The sequence below is a fragment of the Meles meles genome, chromosome 4 (genome assembly GCF_922984935.1).
Source record: "Meles meles chromosome 4, mMelMel3.1 paternal haplotype, whole genome shotgun sequence".
Classification (NCBI taxonomy): Eukaryota; Metazoa; Chordata; class Mammalia; order Carnivora; family Mustelidae; genus Meles; species Meles meles.
The window spans coordinates 32564960-32589499 of NC_060069.1; the positions used below are offsets into that span (position 1 = coordinate 32564960).

Consider the following 24540-nt stretch of genomic DNA (forward strand, 5'->3'; position numbering starts at 1 on the left):
AAGAAGCAAAAAACCATAAGGTATTTATGAACACACTCTACTAAACAGAAACAATCCATCAATTAACCACAACTATTTATTTCTATGCATCATTTTTTTAGCAGAACAAAGAAAGGATTCTAAGAAAATAAACTGATTTCTGGAATTTAATCTTAAAACAATACAAAAATGTTGTATAGACAAGTCCCTAGGATGTGGATAAGAATGGACATGCCTAAACTATGAGGAAGTGTGTCCAAAAGACAGCAAATTAGAGAGCAGGGTAAGTGAAGATGTCAATCATTCTTTCAAAAGTTCAGCAGGTAAAGAGATAGACAGATAACATCCCTAGGATCTTAGTCCACATAATAGTCCATCTATTTCCCTCCCTTCAGGTCCAGGGACCTCAGCAAAGCAAGCTGGGCAGGCCTTCCCATTTTCCATGGTTGCCCCCAGGAACAACTTAATGAGCACCTACTATGTGCAAACCAGCATGCCAGGAGATTTACACACTGGTAAACCCCCACAAAACATGTATTATTATTTCCATTTACAAAGAGAAAACCTGAGTTGCTGAAAAGTTAACTTTCAAAGGTCCGTCAGCCAGACTGATCCAGACAACTGCAAAAACCATCCTCTTCTCAGTAGTCTATACCAGGTCTTACACCAAACAAATTACATAAACATATATTCATGCTCTTAGAAAAATCATTAGATTCAGCTACAAAAAGGAATGAAGTATGAAACATGCTACAACATAGGTAAACCTTCAAAACATTATGCTAAAAGAGCCAAACACAAATTATATATTTCCATTTATACAAAATATCCAGAATAAGTGAATCCATAGAGGTAGTAAGTATATCAGTGGTCACCTGGGGCTGGAGGAGAGGGAGCATGGGGAGTAACTGCTTAATGAGTACGGGGGCTTTTTTGGGGATAATGAAAATGTCACAGAACTAGAGAGATGTGATGAATGTACAACACTGTGAATATATTAAATACTACTTTGAAATTGTAAATGTTATGTTACAGGAATTTAATCTCAATTAAAAAACATCATCACAGTGGAACAGAGGGCAGGAGGCTATGGTAGCTTCATCTGCCCTAGTCAGCCTTTCAATGATCCTACATTCTCTACTGCTCTAAAGCATCCAGCTCTAGAGGGGCAAAAAAGATTCATCTCAAGCAACTAAAAGGGAAAGGAGCTCTATGCTGAAGATAACAAGGCTATGCCCAAGATCACTGGAAGAAAGAGGATGATCAACATGCCATTTGCAAGGATGAGAGAGTGCCAGAGCTCTGTAGACTTTAGGGTCAGTGCAGATCAGTCTGTTCTCCTTTGCCTTCAATGTCTGAATCATAGAGGTGATTTTTTTATACCCTTGTAAGGAAGCCTGCAACCAAAGACAGACTTGTTTAGATTTACATATAATATTTACCAACACAGGAAAATAGACGTATTAGGAGGTATATAAAACCTTTAATTATCCAGGAAATTGTGTAAATGAAACCATCTACTTCTGAAGCATTCTTGATAACAAAGACTACTGTATCTACAGGAGAGATGGACAAATACTTATATTTTGAGTTAAACTTCCACATTTTGCTAAAAAGAAACATTATACCAGAAAGTTGGGATCTTCTATATCAGAGATTTAACAAAATTAAAAATTCAGGGAGTGGGAAGATGACTAAGAAGGTAATTACATAATGCCCATTTAATCAATAACTTAATTATAAAATTAGAAAGTCCTTAAATTTTGTAAAAATAAACTGAATTGACCATTACATTGGTCAAAAATAGCTTTCAGAGTTGTCAGAAAACACTTAAAAGCAAGGAGATGAAGGGATGATGCTGCTCTTTCACTCAGAAACCACTTTTTAAGTGAAATCTAGGAAGCACAGAATCTTTAGGACTGAAATTTGGGAATCTGGGAAGAAATAAAAAAATAACCTTCAGCTTACTTAAGCCTATTGTTAAAGAATATTCAAATCATCCCTTTCAAAAAGGATTATTTTGTAAAGATATAGTCATATAAAATGTTTTAAAGCATCCTTGATGAAATAAGTATTTTTTAAAAAGCATAGTAGGGATTCCTGGCTGGCTCACTCAGAAGAACATGGGACTCAGGATCGTGAGTTCAAGCCCCACGCTGGGTGTAGAGATTGCTTACATAAATAAAAAGGTTTAAAGATATACAAAAAATTAAAAAGCAATAGTAGCAATCAATGTTATTTTCAGGATTTCAACTGTATTGTGTATCAACCAATATACTATAAAATCAACCAATATACTAAGTATAGTAAGAAGAAGAAACATCAAAACCCTGAAAAAAAACTTCTCATTACAAGAAAAAAAATGTGTAACTATGTATGGTGATGAATGGTAACTAGACTTGTGATCATTTCAGTGTTTTCAAATATCAAATCACTACATTGTACACATGAAATTAATGTTATATGCCAATTATGCCTCATTTAAAAAAAAAAAAAAACCATCCACAATATATAAAAAAGAACCACAAATCAATAAGACAAACCAAGAGAAAAATGAGCAAAACACATAAAGAAGCACTTCCCAAAAAAAGATATCAAATGGCCAATACACAGATGAAAAGTGCTCAACCTCATTAGTCATCAGAGAAATGTGACTTAAAGCTACAATAAGAGAACACTACACACCCATGAGAATGGCTGAAATTAAAAAGACTAGCAAGAATGAAGAGCACCAACAACTTTCAGAAACTCCTGGGGGCAAGGTAAAGTTCTACAACTATTCTGAAAAACAATGGGCCTTATCTTCTAAGTGCTAAAATTCTACATACCTTTTGACCCAGTGTTCCAGTGCTAGGTACAAACTAAAAGAAATGCAGGTACATGTAGACCAAAAGAAACATATAATGACGTTCATAGCAGCCTAATTTATAACCCCAAACTGTAAATAATGTAAATAGCTAATGTTTACAACAGAAAGCATACTGAAATGGTATTATTAAAAAAAGGAAAGAAATACCAAAAGGTCAGGATGATAATAATCTTTTTGGGGAGAAGAAGGCAGCGCTACAATGTTGGCAGTGTCCCTTCTGGAACCTCAGTGGCGGTTATGGGAGGGTTCCTTCATAATAATTCTGTGATTTGTACATTTTTGTTTTACTCTCTTCTGAACCTGTATCACAGTTTACAGAAAAAGATGATGGAAAAAAACCTAATCTGAGTTATGGGCCTAGCTGCAAGTCACATAAAATCAGTTAAGTTCAGATGCTAATCAACAGCTTGAAAATACAGAACTTTTCCCTATATCATGCTTGTTAAACAAATTATTATCAACCTCAAATATTAAAGACAGAGCATATTGTCCTTTCAAATTGAGATTCTCAAAGAAAACATAAAAGCAAAACTACTATTTACAAAGCAACAATAATTATGTTATTAATAAAAATACCTAGCAATTAAAAATTGACCTGTCAAAATAATTTTCCATTTTGTTATCAACAGTAGCCTGCATTTTAGATTAATAAGCTTCTTGTAAGAGGTTTATTAAAGAATAAATTCCAAACATACCTCTCTATTGGGTGTACCTTCATCAAGTTGCTCTGTAAATGAAGATGTCCTGCTCCTGGTTCTTGTTGGTGTTGAAGAATTGGAAGGAGCCTAGATTAATAAATTATTGCACAAATTAGAAAGACTACATGGGACTATATATTGTGTAGTCTTTCTCTCAATTCATGCCCAAAGAACCCCATGAAAAGAAAGGAAAAAAACAAACACATGAAAAAGCAAACAATACCTAAAACAACCAATTAGAAGACCTAGGCTGCCTATGGGTCCTTGGTCTGACTCTACCACTAACCAGAACTGTGAGCTTAGCTAAACTAACTTTCTGAGGGCTATGTGTCCTCATACATAAAATAAGGTTGTGATATTAACCCAAGATGATAACATTAGGGGAAAGTGAAACCAGCTGAGGAGTATATGAAAACTCTTTGTACGATTTTGGCAACTTGCTTATAAATCAAAATTATTCCAAAATTCAAAGTTCATGAAAAAAAATAAGGTTGTCAATTCAACCTTTAAATTGCCTTCCAGGGGTGCCTGGGTGGCTCAGATGGTTAAGTGTCTGCCTTTGGCGCAGGTCATGATCTCCGGGTCCTGGGATCTAGCCCCATGCAGGGAGGGCTCCCTGAGTCTGCTTCTCCCTTTCCCTCTGCCTCTCCCCCTGCTTGTGCTCTAGCTCTCTCTCTCTCAAATGAATAAATAAAATCTTTTAAAATTTTTAAAAATAAAGTGTCTTTCAGCTCTAATATTCAATACTATGTAATGCACAAGTAAATACCTCTCTAGTCAAGGGCCTTGCTTTAAGTCTACTTGGCACACCACAGCTGGATCCTAAGATGCCAATCCATTTAGGTCTGTAAATGAGAGCCTGACTCCTATAATTTTCACAAAAGTCCTCAGGAAAAAGGGCCCAAAATGTAAACCAGGTTGAAGTCTACTCTAATGCAAACTAAAAAAAAGTCCTAAAAGTATAAAGCCAAAACTTTAAGACTCTCCCTCACCCATAATAAAATAGATCTGAACTCATCTACACATAGAAATAAGTCTTGATATCTTACTCTTTTGTAGTCTGCAAAGCTCTACATCAATAAAAGGCATTTAATAAATACTTGCTAAGTAAATGAGTGAATGAATGTGAGCACATACTATTGTGGCTAGATTGGAACAGAGAGGTCATCAGGAAGAGTGTACACACATTCACATACATACATACACATATAAACATATTTATTTTACAATAAGTACAACATTCTAAATTAAAATAGATGTTTCATAAGCAGTATTGGGACAAATGGCCTCCATATAGGGGTAGAGACACCAACTAGATGCTCACTTCATACTCAAGCTGTATTAAAGATTTAATTTTTTAAATGTTTATTTAAATTCCAGTTAGTGAAAAAATAAATAAATAAATAAATTCCAGTTAGTGAACATACAGCGTAGTATTAGTTTCAGGTATATCACCCAGTGCTCATCACAAGTGCACTCCTTAATCCCCATTACCTATTTAACTCATGATTTTTAAAAATTGAAATATAAAAGAAGATATGAGAGTTTATTTCTACAATCACTGAGTAGGAAAGAGATTTTTCTGTCAAAACCAGAAATCAAAAGGAACAGTTTAATTGGAGGGAAGGAGGAAAATATCAACAAAATAATGACAAAAATTTAATAACCTTTTTTTTTTCTAAACAGCTCTTGTAACTCCCTAAGTTATAGCTCAGAAAACTGACTAACTCACTATCCCTCTCATCTAGGGCAGGTGACCTGAGCTCCACCAACAAATATACCCACATGAGACTCTGAGTCACAAATAAGGGATGTGAGAAAATAGACACAATTTTAAAGTTCATCATCTGGTGAGCACAGAGACAAAGCTTTATGCAGCTGTGCAGAGGAATTATTGATTCAGCTTTCCAGATACCAGGAAAGGGCTACTTTTAGACAGTGATCATCCAATCACTTGAAAAATATATCCCCACTTTAAATATTTACAATCTTTACACTTTGGCTTTCATGCAAGCCTAATCAGCAACTGAGGAGCCCATCAGCTCTGGATTAACTAGCAAAATCAAATGTTGGAGTGTGCGAAGTTGAAGAATAGGTAGGTCATAAAACACAGTATCTTCAGAAAAGTAGTGCCACCTGGCAAGTTTGGACTGATGACTGATAGGTCTTGCCCTGGAGTTGCAGAAGTAAGGATCACATATATTACATATGATTGTAAAATATAAAACATGCATAAAAAAACAACTGTACTTGATCATTTATTGGAAGGCCCTGGATCTTTAATAGGCTATCCTCAATTCAAAATATAAAGGGATTTAGATTCTACCACACTAAACTTGGTCTAATTAATTCTCATAGCCAAGAGAAATCTAGACAGGTTTCTAAGCTATCTGTCACAATTAATATCTTTATTGCCCATGAAAAAATTAGAAACTAACCACTGGCCTCAATTTCAGTATAGGAAAAACCGTATTAGTCACTATGGTAGGAGAATTCTAAGATGACCCCAATTGACCCTCACCCTGTGAATATGATGAGATCACTCCCCTGACTATCACACATTACATAGTAAAAGGGATTTCTACAGGCATATTTAAGATTTCTAATCAGTAGTCTTTGAGTCAATCAAAAGATTACCTGGATGAGTCTACCTAATCACAAAAGCTCTTCATATAAGAGTCTAGAGTGCAAAGGCAGAGGCAGAAGGCAGAGAAATGCACCCCTGCTGTGCTGAAAGAAAACCAAATGCCTATGAGGGCCAAGTGACAAGGAAATGCAGGTAGCCTCTAGATCCTTCTTCAACATCCAGGAAGAAATAAAGACTTCAGTCCTATAACCACAGAGGACTAAATTCTAGTACAGCCACATGAGTACAGAAGAAAACCCTAAACTCCAGTTAAGAACTTAGTCTGGGGGCACCTGGGTGGCTCAGTTGGTTAAGTGTTTGCCTTTGGCTCAGGTCATGATCCCAGGGTCCTGGGACTGAGCCCCATGTCAGGCTCCCAGCTCAGCGGGAAGCTAGCTTCTCCCTCTCCCTCTGCCCTGCCCCCTACCTATGCTCGCTCTCTCTCAAATAAATACACCTTTAAAGAAAAAAAGAAGAATATAGTCTAAATGACACCTTGTGAAACTTTTTAAAATTTTTCATTTTTTACTAACATATAATGTATTAGTAGCCCCAGGGGTACAGGTCTGTGAATCATCAGGCTTACACACTTCACAGCACTCACCACAGCACATACCCTCCCCAATATACCTTGTGAAACTCTTAACAAAGAAGCCAGTCGTCCATGCCAGACTTCTGACCTACAGACTATGAAGTAACAATTGGGTTATTAGGCTACTCTTAGGTTACTAAGAGTGTAGTAATTTGTTATGCAACATCAGAAACTGTATACAGTCACTTCTGGGAAAAAGAAGCCTTGAGTGGCTTACCCCTTTCATTACCCATCAAGAACCTGTTCAGATGTCACCCTGACTCTCTCCAGAATTGCTTTCCTCTGTGCAGCCACAGTACCATGCACACACTTCACTCATACTAGGAGTACTTGTCTCTCAATCCTTCGGTACAGAGACTACATCTATCTTTCACGGCAAATGCAACACCCAGCACCTTAGGAGGCCCTGTTCAATAAATAAGAACTCTAAAATTATAAATATATTTTATTTATTTATTTATTTATTTGTAGGCTCCACACCCGATGGCTTGAACTCACAACCCTGAGATCAAGAGTTGCATACTTTACCAACTGCGTCAGCTAGGTGCCCCAACAAATATTTTTTTTTAATTTTTTTAATTATTATTTTTTATTTTTAGATTTTTTTTTTTTTTAATTCGTCAGAGAGAGAGAGAGAGCACGAGTGAGCACAGGCAGACAGAGTGGCAGGCAGAGGCAGAGGGAGAAGCAGGCTCCCCACCAAGCAGGGAGCCGGATGTGGGACTCGATTCCAGGACGCTGGGATCATGACCTGAGCCGGAGGCAGCCGCTTAACCAATTGAGCCACCCAGGTGTCCCCCAACAAGTATTTTTAAATACTGTATCTCTTTTGATCCTCACAACCAATCTGAAAGTTAAGCAGGACAGATATTATCATCCCCAATTTCTGATCTCTGATGAGAAAATAAGAGGGTCAGAATACTTGTGTAGCTTGCCCAGGTTGTATACAAGATCTGTGTTATGCGTTAGGACACAGGTCTTCCGATTCCCTCATCCACTTCCCTGGTATTCTTTAGATCACTGTTTCTCAGGTTTTCTTCCACTGGGACCCAGAGTGTAAAGACAAAATAAAGCACCCATTTTATATACAGACACCTCTAAGACAAAAGTCTTACGGAACCTTAAACTTTATGACAGAAAGTGTCATATTTCCTGACCAAGTTTATTCTTTCATTTAAAAAAAAAAAAAAAAAAAAAGCCAGGGGGAGCCTGACTGGCTTAATCTCAGGGTTGAGTTCAAGTCCCATGCATGGTGTAGAGTTTACTTAAAAAAAAAAAAAAAGCTGATCTCAACCCACTAAAAGACTCCACAATTCTCTTAACTGCTTTCACCATACCATGTTGTCCTTGTAAGAACAATGTACATAAAGACAGCCACTAACTCTAAAATCTAGACTACATCAAACATACTGCTATATTTTAGTTATCTTAAAAAATTAAAATTAAAAAGCATTAATCCTAGCTGAATACCACACTCTAAAGATAACAAAAACACAAATTCTGGATTTTTGTATTACTGAAAAATTCTATATCAAAGTCAAAACTATGTTAACCAAAGTTTACTCATTAGGGGCTCTACAATCTGGGAGTTTTCATGGAAAGAATTACTCAAGATAGATGAATTGTTAGATTTAGAAAAACATAGATATAAAATAGAGATAGGCAGAGATATAGATATCTATCTAAAATTATAGATTCAAAAAAAATAAAATAAAATAAAATTATAGATTCAAAATGGTTACACCTCATTGATACTTGAAGGGCTCTGGAGATACAATGAGTTGTAACCATTTTGAATCTATAACTTTCTGAAATCAATTAACTAATTCTAGTTTTTTTTTAATGAATTTTTCTTTTCTGAATTTTTTTAAGATTTTATTTATTTATTTGACAGAGAGAGATCACAAGTAGGCAGAGAGGCAGGCAGAGGGAGAGGGAGAGGGAGAGGGAGAAGCAGGTTCCCTGTTGAACCCAGAGCCTGATGCAGGGCTAGATCCCAGGACCCTGAGACCATGACCCGAGCCAAAGGCAGAGGTTTAACCCACTGAGCCACCCAGGCACCCCTAACTAATTCTCGTTTTTAAAGATAAAAGGAGGGGTACCTGGGTGGCTCAGTCACTTAAGCGTCTGCCTTTGGCTCTAGTCATGATCCTAAAGCCCTGGGATTAAGCCCCACATCTGGCTCCCCACTCAAGGGGAGCCTGCTTCTCCTCCTTCCTCTGCCCCTCCCCCCTCACTTCTGCATGCTCTTTTGCTCTCTCAAATAAATAAATTCTCCAAAAAAATTTTTTTAAGATAAAAGGAAACTGAACATAGGGGCGCCTGGGTGGCTCAGTAGATTAAGCGGCTACCTTAGGCTCAGGTCATAATCCCAGAGTCCTGGGATGGAGCCTAACATTGTGCTCCCTACTCACCAGGAGACTGCTTGTCCCTCTCCCTCTGCCCGACCCCACTGCTTATTCATTTCCTCTCTCTCTCCTCTCTCTCAAATAAATAAAATCTTTGAAAAAAAAGGGGGGGGGGAGAAATGTCAACCAATGTTCAGAAGATTGGTATAAATGAAAGAACAGCAAAGGATTTAACACAATTGAGAACACCACAACCCCAAGGAGCTACAAAAGAGAACAGTGATGAGAAGCAAGCCTATTTTCATCCCCAGAACCATGAAAAGACTTAGGACTTAAAGCAAAAGTTTAACACAAGATGCAAGAAGAGACAAGACCAAAAACAGAAGACTGGTTGAAGGATCCCCAGATCCCTGTCCTACCTTACAGAGCCCCTGAAGAACCAGAGGTTTATTTTTGGGAGCCAATTAGGCTCCAAACTGGGCAAAACCAAGCACAGTAAGAGAGGAACAAAGGGCAAAGTATATGACTAACATTAGTGGAATTAAGTGGTACCTGCAGTGAATCAGCCCTGCTTCCAGAAGGTTGGCAGCTTGGTTTATAACCCTCTCACCTTTCTGAAAACAACACCGGGCTTCTCTGGAGAAACCAAATGACCTCCAGACCTGTGGTTACCAGCGTGAAGATATTTTCCCCAATAATAACCCAGCAGAGAACCCCAGTGTCTCTATCACATGCTACTTCCAAATAGCATCAGATTTTTAGTGCCTCACCCTTAAATATGAATGGAAAGCCCAGAGCACCCAATAAAGTTTCCAAAGTAAAAAAGTGAGACAAAAACACAAGAACCAGGAAAAAAAACAGTAAAGATTAAAAGAAAACTTAAAAAAAAACCATCATTATTCTGAGAGATAAAAAACATTGTATCTGTATAACAAGAACAATGCTATGATAAAGGAAAAGACAGGAAGAAACAGCCCTTCGAGATTTTAAAATAAGATAGCCAAAATCCAAAATTCAATTTCAGAGTTAAATAACTTGAAGAAATCTCTCAAAAGTAGAGCAAAACAAAACCTAAAACACAACAACAACAACAAACCCAAAATGGAATATAAATGGTAAAAAAAAGAAAAAGAGAATCTATCCTGAAAGCACAAAAGCCACCAAAATGCAGCTAAGGAGAGAAGAGAAAAAACAAAGGGGAGAGAATTATCAAAGAAACAATATGTAAAAGTTTCCAAGAATTTAAGCACAGGAGTGGCACCATACAATGCCCACTGAGTGTCCAGCACAATACATAAAGAAATCCACACACAGGCATATTTACCATGAAATTTCAGACAACAAGCCATAAAGGGTAGATCTTAAAGTCTCCAGAAAGAAAAAAGCAGCAGAATGACAACGGACATCTTAATAGCAACACTGCAAATAGAAAACAATGGAGCAATGCTTCCCAAAATCATCTACTTTGGCAGGAAACCAGTAGATAAGGTTTATGATGTACAACTCAACAAACAGCAAAGCAACAATAGTTTATTATTAGAAATATGAAGTCAAATATCTGGGCAAACAAAATGTTGAGAATATGGAGAACAGGCCTGGAGGGTTGGAGCAGACAATGGTTTTTTTTTGCATAATATCCTTTCAGTAGTACTTCACCTTTTAAAATAATGTAACATATCACTTTGATAAAAATAAAAGAAAATTTTTAATTAAAATCATAGTATTTAGGTGGCTCAGTCATTAAGCACCTGCGTTCAGCTCAGGTCATGATCCCTGGGTCCTGGGATCAGGTCTGGCATCGGCTCCCCTGCTCAGTGAGAAGCCTGCTTCTCCCTCTCCCACTCCCCCTGCTTGTGCTCCCTCTCCCACTATGTCTCTGTCAATTAAATAAATACATAAAATCCTCTAAAAAAAAGTCATTTGTTCAAAACAAGATACCCAATAAAATTTAAAACATGACATACAGATTAAAAGATCATCTATTTCTCATCTTAAATCTCATCCAATAGTTGATAATGAATAAGTGGACTGATATTCTCAACATTCAGACACTAACTACTGTTAACAGCATATTTTAAGGCCAATCACATGGTATATGCTAACTTAACCAAGTGATTCCACAAAATAAGTAAGATAGAAAAATCAGATAGTGTCTTTACAATCTAAGGAATATATACTTGTTGAGAATTTATAATTTTTTTAAAGATTTTATTTATTTATTTGACAGAGAGAGAGAGATCACAAGTAGGCTGAGAGCAGGCAGAGAGAGTGGGGGAAGCAGGCTCTCCACTGAACAGAGAGCCCGACTCGGGGCTCGATCCCAGGACCCTGGGATCATGACCTGAGCCGAAGGCAGAGGCCTTAACCCACGGAGCCACACAGGTGCCCCAAGAATTTATAATTTTGAAGTCAAATATTTTAGGAGTGCCTGGGTTACTCAGTTGATTAAGCTCTGCCTTCAGCTCAGGTCATGATCTCATGGGATGGAGCCCTGCTTCAGATTCCCTGCTCAGCAGGGAGCCTGCTTCTCCCTCTCTCTTTGTTGCTCCCTCTACTTGTGCTCTCTCTCTGTCAAATGAGTAAATAAAATCTTTTTTAAAAATCAAAAAAAGTAGGGGCACCTGGATGGCTCAACCAGTTAAGCCACTGCCTTCAGCTCAGGTCATGATCCCAGGATCCTCAGACAGCCCCACATCAGGCTCCCTGCTTGGCGGAGAGCGTGCTTCTCCCTCTCCCTCTGCCGGCCGCTCTCTGCCTACTTGTGCGCTCTCTCTCACTCTCTATCAAATATATAAATAAAATCCTTTAAAAAAATTTTTAAAGATTTTATTTATTTATTCATTGAAACAGAGCAAGAGTGAGAGAGCACAAGCGGGGGTGGGAGGCAACAGCCGAGGGTTAGGGAGAAGCAGGCTCCCCACTGAGCAGAGAGCCCCATGTGGGTCCCAAACCCAGGACCCTGGGATCAAGACCTGAGCTAAAGGCAGACACTTAACCAACTGGGCCACCCAAGGGCCCCTGAACTTATGTTTAAATACATCATGGTGAATAGGTTTCCAGTATAAGAATGTAGACTTAATACTATTGCTTACCTCACTCCCTCCTAAAAACCCACTTTAGTAAAAGTTTAAAAAAAAGGGGGGGGGGGGGGTAGAAAAACATAGATTAACTAAAACTCAAGAATAAAACAGAGAACATTAACAGTAAAAAGATAATGAGGGGCGCCTGGGTGGCTCAGTGGGTTAAGGCCTCTGCCTTCGGTTCAGGTCATGATCTCGGGGTCTTGGGATCAAGCCCCAAATCAGGCTCTCTACTTGGTGGGGAGCCTGCTTCCCCTCTCTGCCTACTTGTGATCTGTCAAATAAATAAAAATTAAAAAAAAAAAAAAGATGAGAAATTTCTGAAGAACTGAAGGCAAAAGGATTCAAATTGATAGAGAAATCAGGACAAAAGTAGCCGTAACTCCAATTCTGTACAGAAGGCTGAAGAGGCTGCAGCTTCATGTGACAAACAGGTACTTGAGGTCAGCCTCCTCCAACACAAACATATTTCCAGACAAAAGTAACTGCAAAATATGAGCAACTACCTTGTAGGAGTTAGATCTTCAGCTGTGTGGCTGGTACCACGAAGTAGCAGAGTAACAATACACCTGAGTTTGCCCACTGCAACCTCAGTCCACCCAGTTTATGCCAGTTTATGTTCCAAGATCATTATTAGAAGTAGTGTCCCCGGGGTGCCTGGGTGGCTCAGTGGGTTAAGCCTCTGTCTTCGGCTCGGGTCATGATCCCAGTGTCCTGGGATCGAGCCCTGCATCGGGGTCTCTGCTCAGCAGGGAGCCTGCTTCCCTTCCTCTCTCTCTGCCTGCCTCTCTGCCTACTTATAATTTCTGTTTGTCAAATAAATAAATAAAATCTTAAAAAAAAAAAAAGTAGTGTCCCCTTACATTCTCAAGAATGTGTGCATGATCAATTATATATGGTCACCTTTCAAAGTAGGTAGACGTTCTTCGTTTGGGCTGCAGGAGGGATCCTCCGATTGTTCCCTTCCCTAACCACTCTCCACACAGGGGAGAGGCACGTAAGAGCAGAGAAAACCCATGTCAGCTAGCGAAATAAACCACCCACCAGGACTTCATAAATATAAGTGAACAACTAGCAATCACAAGACATTTTTCTTAACAAAACAAACAAGATGACCAGTAAGACTGTAGTAACTGACCCCCCAAAAAATCAGATAAATCAAGAAACAGAACTTAAATACAAATGTATATATATGTACTATATAATGCTTATCTTACCACAGTTTTGATAAGCTCTAGTTTCTTTAAACAACTATAAGCTGCTACTAAAAAGTAAAACAAAGCAACATGTATGAGCACAGTGGTTAAAAAAATGGGCTTCTGAGACACACTACCTAAGCTCATCTCAGTTATTTACTACTAAATAACTGTATACCCGAGACAAGTTACTTTACCTGCCCCAGCCTCAATTTCTTATCTGGAAAATGGGAATAATACAAATCATATGTTATATTATTTCATGTTTTAATTTGGAAATCATGCAATACAACCAGGAAAAGTACATGATTAATAATAATTACTCAATAAATGCTTACTAGTGTTATTATTTGTAGAAGTTAAGTACATGATTACTAGAATAAATTTAATAATTAAATAATTAAATTTAATAATAAAAGTTGAAGAAATCTCTCAAAACAATAGAACAAACAGGAAAAAAGGAATATATAAAAAGAAAGTCAGAATACCCTTGGGCGCCTGGGTGGCTCAGTTGGTTGGAGACTGACTGCCTTCGGCTTGGGTCATGATCCTGGAGTCCCCGGATCAAGTTCAGCATAGGGCTCCCTGCTTGGCGGGGAGTCTGCTTCTCCCTCTGAACCCCTCCCCTCTTATGCTCTCTCTCTCACACACTCTCTCTCTCTCAAGTAAGTAAATAAAATCTTAAAAAAGAAAAAGAATACCCAAAGAACTTGTCCAGAAAGATTAAGAAGATTTTTAAGGGGGGGGGGACAAACAACAACAACAAAGAACTAAAAGAAGAAAATTTTCTAAAGGAATTTTCTAAAATCAAGGGAAGAAAAGAAGATTCAAAGATCAGGTTAACTCTCAATGAAGAAAGAACAGGTTTGGAATTAGACTTCTCATTTCTAACACATAATGCTGGAAGATGAGGAGAAAGAAAGAAGCTCAACAGTCTGAGGGAACATTTCCTACCTAGAATTCCATAAATAAATAAGAATGTCTTGCTAATATATCTTGTGATTTAGAAGTAAAGGAACCAACCACTGTTGGTTAAAACCCTATACTTTTAGAGCCCTGACCTTCATTATTAACACATTAACTGACTTCTACATCAGTTTCCAGCCTTGCTCTCTTGCCTGGGCCCTGCAGAATGCCCTATGAATTTTCCTAGTTTCCACGGGATGTAAAGTTGAGATATGTAAAATTATATCCATATCTTGGGATCTTTGAATCTCACAATTTAACAAACTGGGTTAATCATCCCAAAAGCTAGGAAGACAAAACTCTTAGAATTTTTTTCCTCTAGCTCTCCCTACCAAACTACGAAGCAAATGAACGAATTCTGTATGGCCAGTACTCTATTCAAATTTCATGGCACTTTTTTTTAATCCCATAAACTAGGACTGTTTTATATTTAAAACATGAGAACTTAATGTACATTCTATCTAAAGAATTATCAACAGCCACTATATGCTACTGATCAAAATACAAATATTATATATTAATGTTCTCCCTGGGAATTATGGTTTCCCCAATTCTAAGAAGGGCAACTACTTAGTAAACCTGGATTACAATAAGGCTATATTCCTTCAGAAAGGGACTTTTCCCGGCTATGTATTTTCTTTAAATTTCTATTACATAAACTATTATTTTGGAGTCTTACTTCCTGCTGTTTTTAATTCTTTTATTGTGGTGAAATATATATAAAAATTACCATTTTAACCAGTTTTAGATGTACAGTTCTGTGGTGTTAAGTATATTCACCCTGTTGTGCAACCATCATCATCATCAATTTCCAGAACTTTATCTCTCCAAACCAAAACTCTATCCTTTAAGCATTAATTCCTGACTTCCCCTCTTTCCAGCCCCTAGCAACCAGCATTCAATTTTTTGTCTCTATGAATTTGACTAATCTAGGTACCACAGATAAGTGGATCACACAATTATTTGTCCATTTGTGTCTGTACTTTAAAGTTTTAGTAATATTAGAAAAAGTATTTTTTACTTTTATTACTTTTATTAGTAATATTAGAAAAAAGTATTAGAAAAAGTAATAAAGAAAAAATATTAGAAAAAGGCTGACAATGTTTTTATTTATGTTGGGGTGCCTAGCTGGCTCAGACAGAGAGGCATGCAACTCTTCATCTCAGGTTCATGAGTTTGAGCCCCACACTGGGTATAGTGATTACTTTAATAAATAAATAAAATTTTAAAATATATTTTTATTTATGTATTATATATATCCCAGTTATAATGTATTCTATATTACTTTTTAATGCTTATTCTATCCAGTTCATTCTGTAAGACTGCTTTTAACAACCAGCTTGAGCAACAGAAATTCAACAAAGGCTAAAGAGCCCCCAGTGACCACCTGGCTAAATATAGGCAACCTACCTCAAAATATTCATAAACCCTAACTGAGCAATACAACCAGACACAGTCACCAAAAAAAGGGAAAATTCCGTATGTCCCCATATGTCCTCACCTTCCTGCTTTAAATACAGCCCCCACTGTATATAAAACACTGCCTTGTTACAGCAAAGCAGTCCTGCCAACCACTCCTTTAAGGTGTATCCAGTAAATTTCTATCTCCTTTGTTTTGCCTTGTGTGAATCCTTTTTACTGCCCATGCCACTGGTCCCCACCTGATCAGGATGCCCCACAATTGGGGGGAGAGGTCCCCATCCAATCAAGACAAACACTATATAGGAATTTAAAAATCCAAAACAGATATTCACTGCTAAAAAACAATGTAAGTGGGGTGCCTGGGTGGCTCAGTCAGTTAAATGTTGGACTCCTGACTTCATCTCAGGGTCCTGAGATCAAGCCTGGGTTGGGGCCTGTCCTGAGTGTGGAGCCTGCTTAAGATTCTCTCTCTCCCTGCCCCATCTCATGCATGCACACTCTCTCTCAAAATAATAATAATAATAATGATATAATTGGGATCACTTGGGTGGCTCAGTCAGTTAAGTGTCCCCCTCTTGATCTCAGCTCAGGTTTGGATCTCAGGGTCCTGAGTTCAACCCCTGCATTGGGCTCTACACTGGGCGTGGAGCCTACTTTTAATAAATAAATAAATAAATAAATAAACCTTGACTTTAAAATTTTTAACTTCATTTTTAATTAGTGATTAGGCTTCGAGTCATCATCAGTGTTGAATAAGTAATTACTTAGAATATTTGCCAAGGAAGGGTGCAAATAATCTTAGTACCAACCAAATAGAAGTGATTGGGAACTATTTCTTATTTTTATTGAATGCTTTCAAAACCTTAAGGAACCCTATATCATTATTATAATTATTATTGCTGGGAAGTTTTACAAATATTGCAATGCAAATGGTTCATTTATCCCAGAATTACCTATGCCTGACAACTCAATTTATCAGAAAAATACCTTTCAGGCCACCTTACCTATGAAAAGCAAGCCAAGAAACAGGAAGTATGCACACAAAGGCCTCCAAATACTGAAAATTTGTGTTAATACATTACACTGCACTAAAGAATCCCTCAGGTACTTGCCCTTATTTCACATAAAATTTTATGTTTATGTATCTTTAAAAAAAAAAAAGTTGTTTATGTACCTTGATTCAAACCCCACAACAGTTTAAAGGCAAGAGAAGACATGTGGCAGGTAGAGAAGGAGGTTACAAAGTTACAAAAAGTAGACAGAGAACAAACAAACAAAAACCCAGAAAAATTCTTGGGGGCATGGTGCCTTCAACACAAAATAATTTATACTCAAAAATGAAGAAATGATACTATTATACAAATTCAAGATCTTTGCTTAAGAAAACAAGGATACGATAATCTGTTGCAAAAGGATTGTCATGAAAAAGGTTTTTTTTCTTTTCTAATTCACCCTTGAAAAAAAATCTTAAACTTTGAAAACAATAATCCACAACTTCTTATCCTGAAGAGTTCTTAATAGCTAAAGATCTGAGGCCAGAACAGAATAAAGTCTCCATGAGTAGATGATCACAACAATTTAATTTTACCTTCTTGATATATATATTATACCTACTGTCAAAGAGGACTGTTTTAAATCTTCTATATACAATGATTTTATTTGATCCAGATGCACTGTCTCACCTAATACATTAGTTAGCTTGTTAACTTTTTTACTACTCTAAAAACCACCTCTTTCTGTTAGTGCACAAAAGCAATTTATTTTCATGGAGAAAAACTAAACATTATGAATTAGAAAGATAATAATAAAATCTCATGAGCACTACCTTCTTAAACTATTTTCACTGCCTGTATATAAATATACTTTACATACATATTTTTCCCCACAAAACTGGGTTCACACCTTACATGCTGCTTCTTAATTTGTCCTTTAACACAAATATCTTTGCATGTTATTATTACTTTCCCACAGGCTCTAAAAATAGGTGTGTTAGGCAAGTTAATCTCTTTGAACCTTACTCCTTCACCTATGGGAATCTACTTCTTCGGTGTATGTAAGAATTAAATAAAATTATTCGTGTAAAATACAAACCAAAATGCCTCTCACATAGTAAAATCCCAATAAATGTTGGCTTTTCTTAAAGGCTGCATAATAACCCACTACCTTAAAAAATCTGTTAATCAATTTTCTATTTTTAGCCAGTTTTTACCTGTTAAAACAACACTGAAATAGAAGTCCATGACATTAAATCTTTCATACATCCTAAACTTTTTCTTAGAGATTTGATTTATTGGAGAAAGAGAGAGAGAGAGAGAAAATGAGCAGGGGGAGGGGCAGAGAGAGAGGGAAAAGCAGACGCAGGGAGCCCTAGGCCCCACTCAAACCCAGGACCCTGGGATCATGACCTGAGCCAACTCAGACACTTAACAGACTAAGCCACCCACGTACCTCATCCTAAGCTTTCTTAGAATAAATTTCTAGAGATGGAATCTTGGATCAATATTTTAAACATTCCCAAATGTAACTGCTTTACATTTAACTAACATAATGTTTCCCCACATTCCCCATCTCTACCACATTTTTAAGTTTTTTCTTTCTTAAATAAATGTGTTTTGTAAATTAAGAAAAGCTGGCAGTAAATAGTATGAAAAGTAAGGTATTTACTATCTAAACTTTAATCACTATTTGCATTTTACTTAGGAGAATGAAAAAGCTTTCAGTGTCATGTTCCAATGTATTTCAAGCAGTTTCACTTTACATGAGCTTTAGCTTTTAAGAGAACAACTTTTAAGAGAACAACTTCAAGTTATAGTCGTTTTTACAGTTGTTTTAATGTGATAGTTGACTTAATAATTGTTAGTTGCTTAACAGTTGTTTAAAAGCTGTATAAGATAAATCTATTTTTAAAAATATTTTTAAATATCTCCAAGTTAATCAAAACTCAGCCTTTCTTGTGGAAACTCTAAAATTTGAGAGAGAGGGCACTGCTCAATCTGTTGGAACTGACAAAGGCTGAGAGAAAATTTAGCAGAAGCCCTCATCTTTGCTCAAGAGACAAGTGCTGCGAGCACCAAAACACACGTTCTCCTTGGTGTCTAGGAAACTGTTTCTTTAAATTAACACTACTAACACGCCCCCTTTTTCCTAGAAACTGTCATTTCCTGAAGCAACAGCATTCATGAAAAAACAAACTAACAAGACTCTTGAAGCTGAAGCCTGGCTGGGGATAGGCAGAACCCCAGCCTGGCCTCAGAATGTCTGTCCCTACGCCCGACCGAGATCAACCAAGTTATGCGAAGTGACTAACTCGTGACAGCCTCGGGCGCTGGACGCTGGCCACACTGCCACCTCTTTTAGGTCCAATGCTCCCGCAAGCAGCCTGACCTGGAATGGCTCGACCCCCGCCCTCACCCTCACCTCGGGACCATAGTCTGGCGACTCCCGTAATGGATCGGGAGTCTAGCAGGATCCAAGCCCCTCCAGACTCAATCTCGGGTCATGACGGGAGAGAGAACTTCAGACAAGAAGTCAGGTATTATAAGGACCCCAGGTTTTCCTACCCGGCCCTTACTCCTGAGTTGGAGTCTCGGATTGGTGAGGGAACCTTCGATAGGGGTCAAAAGTCATGCAAGATCATAGACCCTCTAACTTATTCTCAGGCCAGGGTCGTGCGTTGGGGGAAAACTAGAGGTCAGACGTCCCAAAGGATTTTGCCATCCTCTCCCACTCTCCTGCATGTGGTTTGGGGATGGGGGTCCCCAGGTCCCCAACACAGAGAACCCGGGCCGCCCTGGACTCATTCCCAGACCGGAGTTTGGGGGAGATTCTCAGGTTAGACGTCAAGGGTCACGGAAGAACCTTCCCTTCTCCTGGCTCCCGAACCTGTGTCAAGGAGTGTCGGGAACTAGACGAGAGCAGCGGCCATAGTACCTGAGTCGAGGCCAGCGCCTGCTGGAGCTGCTGTTGCTCCTCGCTGATCTTTTGCTTCAGTTTCTTGAACATGGTGCAGCGCGGTGTCCTGAGTGTGAGACCTGAGGGGCGAGTGCCCAGGGAGACCCGGCCACGGCGGCGACAGCGGCCTCTCTCTACACCAGGGACCGTAGGGGCCCGGCCTCACCGCCTCCTCCTTGGGCTCGCGGGCGGATCGGGACACTCGTCCTGCGGGTGTCGGCGTCGCCGCCGCCGCGTCTCTTTCTTCTGGGTGCCACTGGTTGGCCTATGCCCCCCATCCAGCCCCGGGAGCGGCGGCGGCGGCGACAACGGCAGCAGGTGAACGGTGTGCCAAAGACGCCTGCGCGGCCTACGTGGAGCTCGCCCAGGGAGCTCTACGGAGCGCGGGAGGGGCCAACCACGAAGTCGCCCTGGCACATGCGCGCTCGGGGTGTCGCTCCCGAACGCAGCAGCGGGGAGTAATACGCTGCGTTACGCGCTGCCCCAATTCACTGCGTGCAGAGATACCTTCCGAGCTGGGGCGAGGGCTGTTCCGAGCACTGCAGTGACGCACACCCGGACTTCGGCACTGCAGAGTCCCGCGGGGAGGGTATGCTTCTATAAACGACCGCAGGATGGGCCGGCCCACCGCGGAGAGCCGCGTGTATGAGCGCCTGGGGTGGGAGAAGGGGAGGATCCAGGGAACCTGCTTCGTGCTCTGAAGGGTAGTGCACTTTTGTTCAGTAATTGTAGTTAAGGGTCTGTATCTTCAGTGCCTGGTACTCCCACTGCGCCTCCAGGGTCCAACCGTCTCAGGACGATATTGTAAAATCTCAACCGTTTGGACATCTGTCTTTGTTTTTTAATTTAACCTAAATTGTATATTTTCACGTATTCATTCGAAAATCCTTATCAGTCTAAATGCCAGATCCTTGGGGATGTTAAAAGAATTCACAGCTGGTGGAATACACAGATTTCCAAAGGGTCATCTGCATCTGCAATCATGCTAGAGAGTTTAATGTTTATGTGCCTAATTCTTCCAGCACCCTGAACGTGGGCCATCTGTGAGCCCCATGTCAGCAACTGCCTCTGCGTGCTATACATGCCTCGTGTATCAGAACCTGAGAGAATATACGCTGATTTTCATAGTTTAGCAAAGTTTATTTACTAGCAGGTGCCTTTGTAAGATTCCATAGCCTGATCCCTAAGTGCAGTAGAGCTAGAACAGGGCCTCCTGTGAACACTGCACTGACAGCTGGGCCAAGTCCTCTCTTAGCTCATACTGTACACCTGTATATTTACCAAGAAATTTGTAGCACGGTGACCTTCGGCCATACAGCACAAAGTCAAATGTCTGAAGGAAGCAGAAAGGTTACAAGTGACATACATACGATGTAAGACAATGGAGAACGAGGAAAGTAACAAACTGGATAGTGCAAACCCATCCAGAGGTATTTTAAAATCACTGCAGCAAAACAGCTCTCAGAATAAATTCACCCCATGGGGCACCTGGGTGGCTCAGTGGGTTAAAGCCTCTACTTTTGGCTCAGGTCATGATCCCAGGCTGCAGCTTCATGTGACAAACAGGTACTTGAGGTCAGCCTCCTCCAACACAAACATATTTCCAGACAAAAGTAACTGCAAAATATGAGCAACTACCTTGTAGGAGTTAGATCTTCAGCTGTGTGGCTGGTACCACGAAGTAGCAGAGTAACAATACACCTGAGTTTGCCCACTGCAACCTCAGTCCACCCAGTTTATGCCAGTTTATGTTCCAAGATCATTATTAGAAGTAGTGTCCCCGGGGTGCCTGGGTGGCTCAGTGGGTTAAGCCTCTGTCTTCGGCTCGGGTCATGATCCCAGTGTCCTGGGATCGAGCCCGATGTGGGCTCTCTGCTCAGCAGGGAGCCTGCTTCCCTCCTCTCTCTCTCTCTGCCTGCCTCTCTGTCTACTTGTGAGCTCTCTCTGTCAAATAAATAAATAAAATCTTTAAAAAAAAAAAAAAAAGAATAAAATTCACCCAAAGGCCAGATTGTGACCTCTGAGTCTTAATTCTCTGCCCCTCGTTTTCCTCATCTATAACATTTTAATAATATTTCATGGGAATTTTGTGAAGTTTGATGAGCATAGAGTATAGCTCATAGTAAATGATAGTTTAAAATCCTAAGAATTTAATTCTCTTCTTACTTCTAACAGTCTCCCTCTCTGTGTTGAGAGCTCTAGCCTAGACCTCTCCCCTGAGCTCCCGATTATTACATCTTCATTAGGCTGTCAGGTTTGGGAGGGCAAAAATCATGGCTGTTATACAACTCAACCAGTGCCTAGTACAGGGCCTGACACTAAATTTCTACAGAATTACTTAGTCTTGATACATACAGCTGCCTACTGAACAGTTTTCTCTTAATAGTGCATAGGCACCTCAATTCAACATGTCTGAAACCAAAATCATCTGCTACTACACCCCCTACCATCACCGTCCTGATTTACCCCTTCTGTGTTTCTTCTCACCCTCTTGCATTTTCTCCTTTTCACAAGCTTGCTTTGCCATCTGTATTTTCTGCTGTGGCTGGTGTCATCTCCATCTGCCCAGTTACCGAAGTGAAAACTGTTGAAGTTAGTCAAAACATTCCTCTCATTCTTCACCCATATCCAGCGAATCACCAAGCCCTTTTTTTTTTCACTTTTTTTAAAAATTTCTTTTCAGCGTAACAGTTTTCATTGTTTTTGCACCACACACAGTGCTCCATGCAGTACGTGCCCTCCCTATTATCCACCACCTGGTTCCCCCAACCTCCCACCCCCCCAACCCCTTCAAAACCCTCTGGTTATTTTTCAGAGTCCATAGTCTTTCATGGTTCATCTCCCCTTCCAATTTCCCTCAACTCCCTTCTCCTCTCCATCTCCCCATGTCCTCCATGTTATTTGTCATGCTCCACAAATAAGTGAAACCATATGATACTTGACTCTCTCTGACCAAGCCCTCTGTCTTATACTCTGAAATGTTTCTCAAGTCTGTTCTCTTTCTTATTCACCCTCCCACTAGTTTCAATCTTCATTACATTTCACCACTTAAATGATGGCCCAGTTTCCAGATTGGCTTCTCTCCAATCAATCTTCTATATAGCTGATGTTACTCTCCTGCCGAAACCCCATCAGTGACCTCCTTGTCCTGCAGGACACTATTCAAATTCCCAGGCAGTACAAGAAACCCTTAACATCTGGCTCCTGCTTTCTCTCTCACAACACCCTCTCCATACTTCACACTTGAAACCTCCAGAAATTTCAGATTAACTTGCGGTTCCCCCTTGCATTTCCAGCTTTTGTATACCTCCTTGCTTTTCTTTTTTTAGTCCCCAGGATATACATAGTAGTTTTGAACACCTCAGTGAATTGAGTATACTTATTATCCCCCATGACTTTGTATATTTCTTCTTTTTCCACCTTTCTTATCCTTGATAATACTGCCCACATGTCATCTTCCCTTTCAAGCATTTCCTAACACCACCCCTAAACACACACACACATCAGTGGACTTAGTCATGCTCCCCTCTCTACAACTTCACTCTTACAAGTTGTTAATGTATATATCACACTGTATTTTTATCTTTTATTACAAAAGTAACATATACTCACTGTAACAAAAACAAGTACAGTTGACCCTTGAAGAACACAGATTTGAACTGCATGGGTGAAATTATACGTGGATCTTGTTTCAGTAAATACAATACAGTCCTGCAAATGTATTTTCCTTATGATTTCTTTTCTCTAGCTTGCTTTATTGTATGAATGAAATATATAATACATATAACATATAAAATACATGTTAGTCAACTGTTTGTTATCAGTAAGGCTTTTGGTCAACAGTAGGCTGGTCATTAGTGGTTAAGTTTTGGGGGAGACAAAAGTTACACACAGATTTTTCAACCATGTGGGAGGTTGGCACCCCTAACCCCTGCATTGTTTAAGGGTCAACTGTATAATCTTATCCCCCCAAATAACCCCTGTTAATAATTTAGTTTGTATTCTTTCCATTTTGTTTCTGTATTAATGAAAATATAGAGATGTGTAAATATAATTATGTGTGTATTTGTAGTTTTAAGTGTATGTTTCTGTGCAAAATAATGGATTTCCAGAAAAGTAACTGAAGAATCATTATGTATAGTTAATGCTAACTTGATCTCCAATATGAATAGCAATCTATGTTTCTTGTTTTATTTTTTTAAATATTTTATTTATTTATTTGAGAGTGAGAGAGAGGACACGAGCTGAGGGAAGGGGCAGAGGAAAAGGGAGAAGCAGACTCCCCACTAAACAGGGAGCCCGATGCGGAGCTTGATTCCAGGAGCCTGGGATCATGACCTGAGCCAAAGACAGACACTTAACTGACTGAGCCACCCAGGCACCCCAATAGCAATTTATGTTTCTATCAACAGTGGAAATCCCCATTTCCATTTTTTTTTTAAGATTTTATTTATTGGAGACAGAAAGAGCACACAATCAGTGAGGAGGGGCTGAGGCAGAAGGAAAAACAGACTCCCAACCAAGAAGGGAGCCCAAAGCGGGGCTCCATCCCAGAACCCTGGGATCATGACCTGAGCAAAGGCAGATGCTTAACTGACTGAGCTACCCAGGTGCCCCCCCCATTTCCATATTTTAAAAATTTTGACAATAAAAAGATGAAAATGGTATTACCACATGGGAAGGGGACTGAGCTGTTTGTAGTAGATTCCATGCCAGACTTCAGCACTCCAGCTTCAGAGTGTCCCTTGGGAATTTCAAGTATGACACTTTATTCTTCCCAACAGCATAGAAAACCTTAAAAGCAGCCAGAGAA

At 39.4% G+C, this 24540-nt stretch overlaps 1 protein-coding gene across 8 annotated transcripts in view; it reads right to left on the bottom strand.

Annotated features, from left to right (window-relative positions):
• The window catches only part of GOLGA4 (golgin A4), a 119669-nt gene extending 99577 nt beyond the window's left edge, over positions 1-20092 (bottom strand). For 3 of the 8 annotated variants that reach the window (XM_046003811.1, XM_046003810.1, XM_046003809.1), the window contains exons 1-2: positions 19707-20092; positions 3544-3633 (exon numbers count right to left, since the gene is read on the bottom strand). In XM_046003811.1, coding sequence (XP_045859767.1) covers positions 3544-3633; positions 19707-19778 — 162 coding nt within the window. In that variant the 5' untranslated portion in view covers positions 19779-20092. The remainder of the gene's footprint in view (positions 1-3543; positions 3634-19706) is intronic. The other 5 variants (XM_046003814.1, XM_046003817.1, XM_046003813.1 and 2 more) reach the window with 2 other exon arrangements.
• Between the last annotated feature and the right edge of the window lie 4448 nt (positions 20093-24540).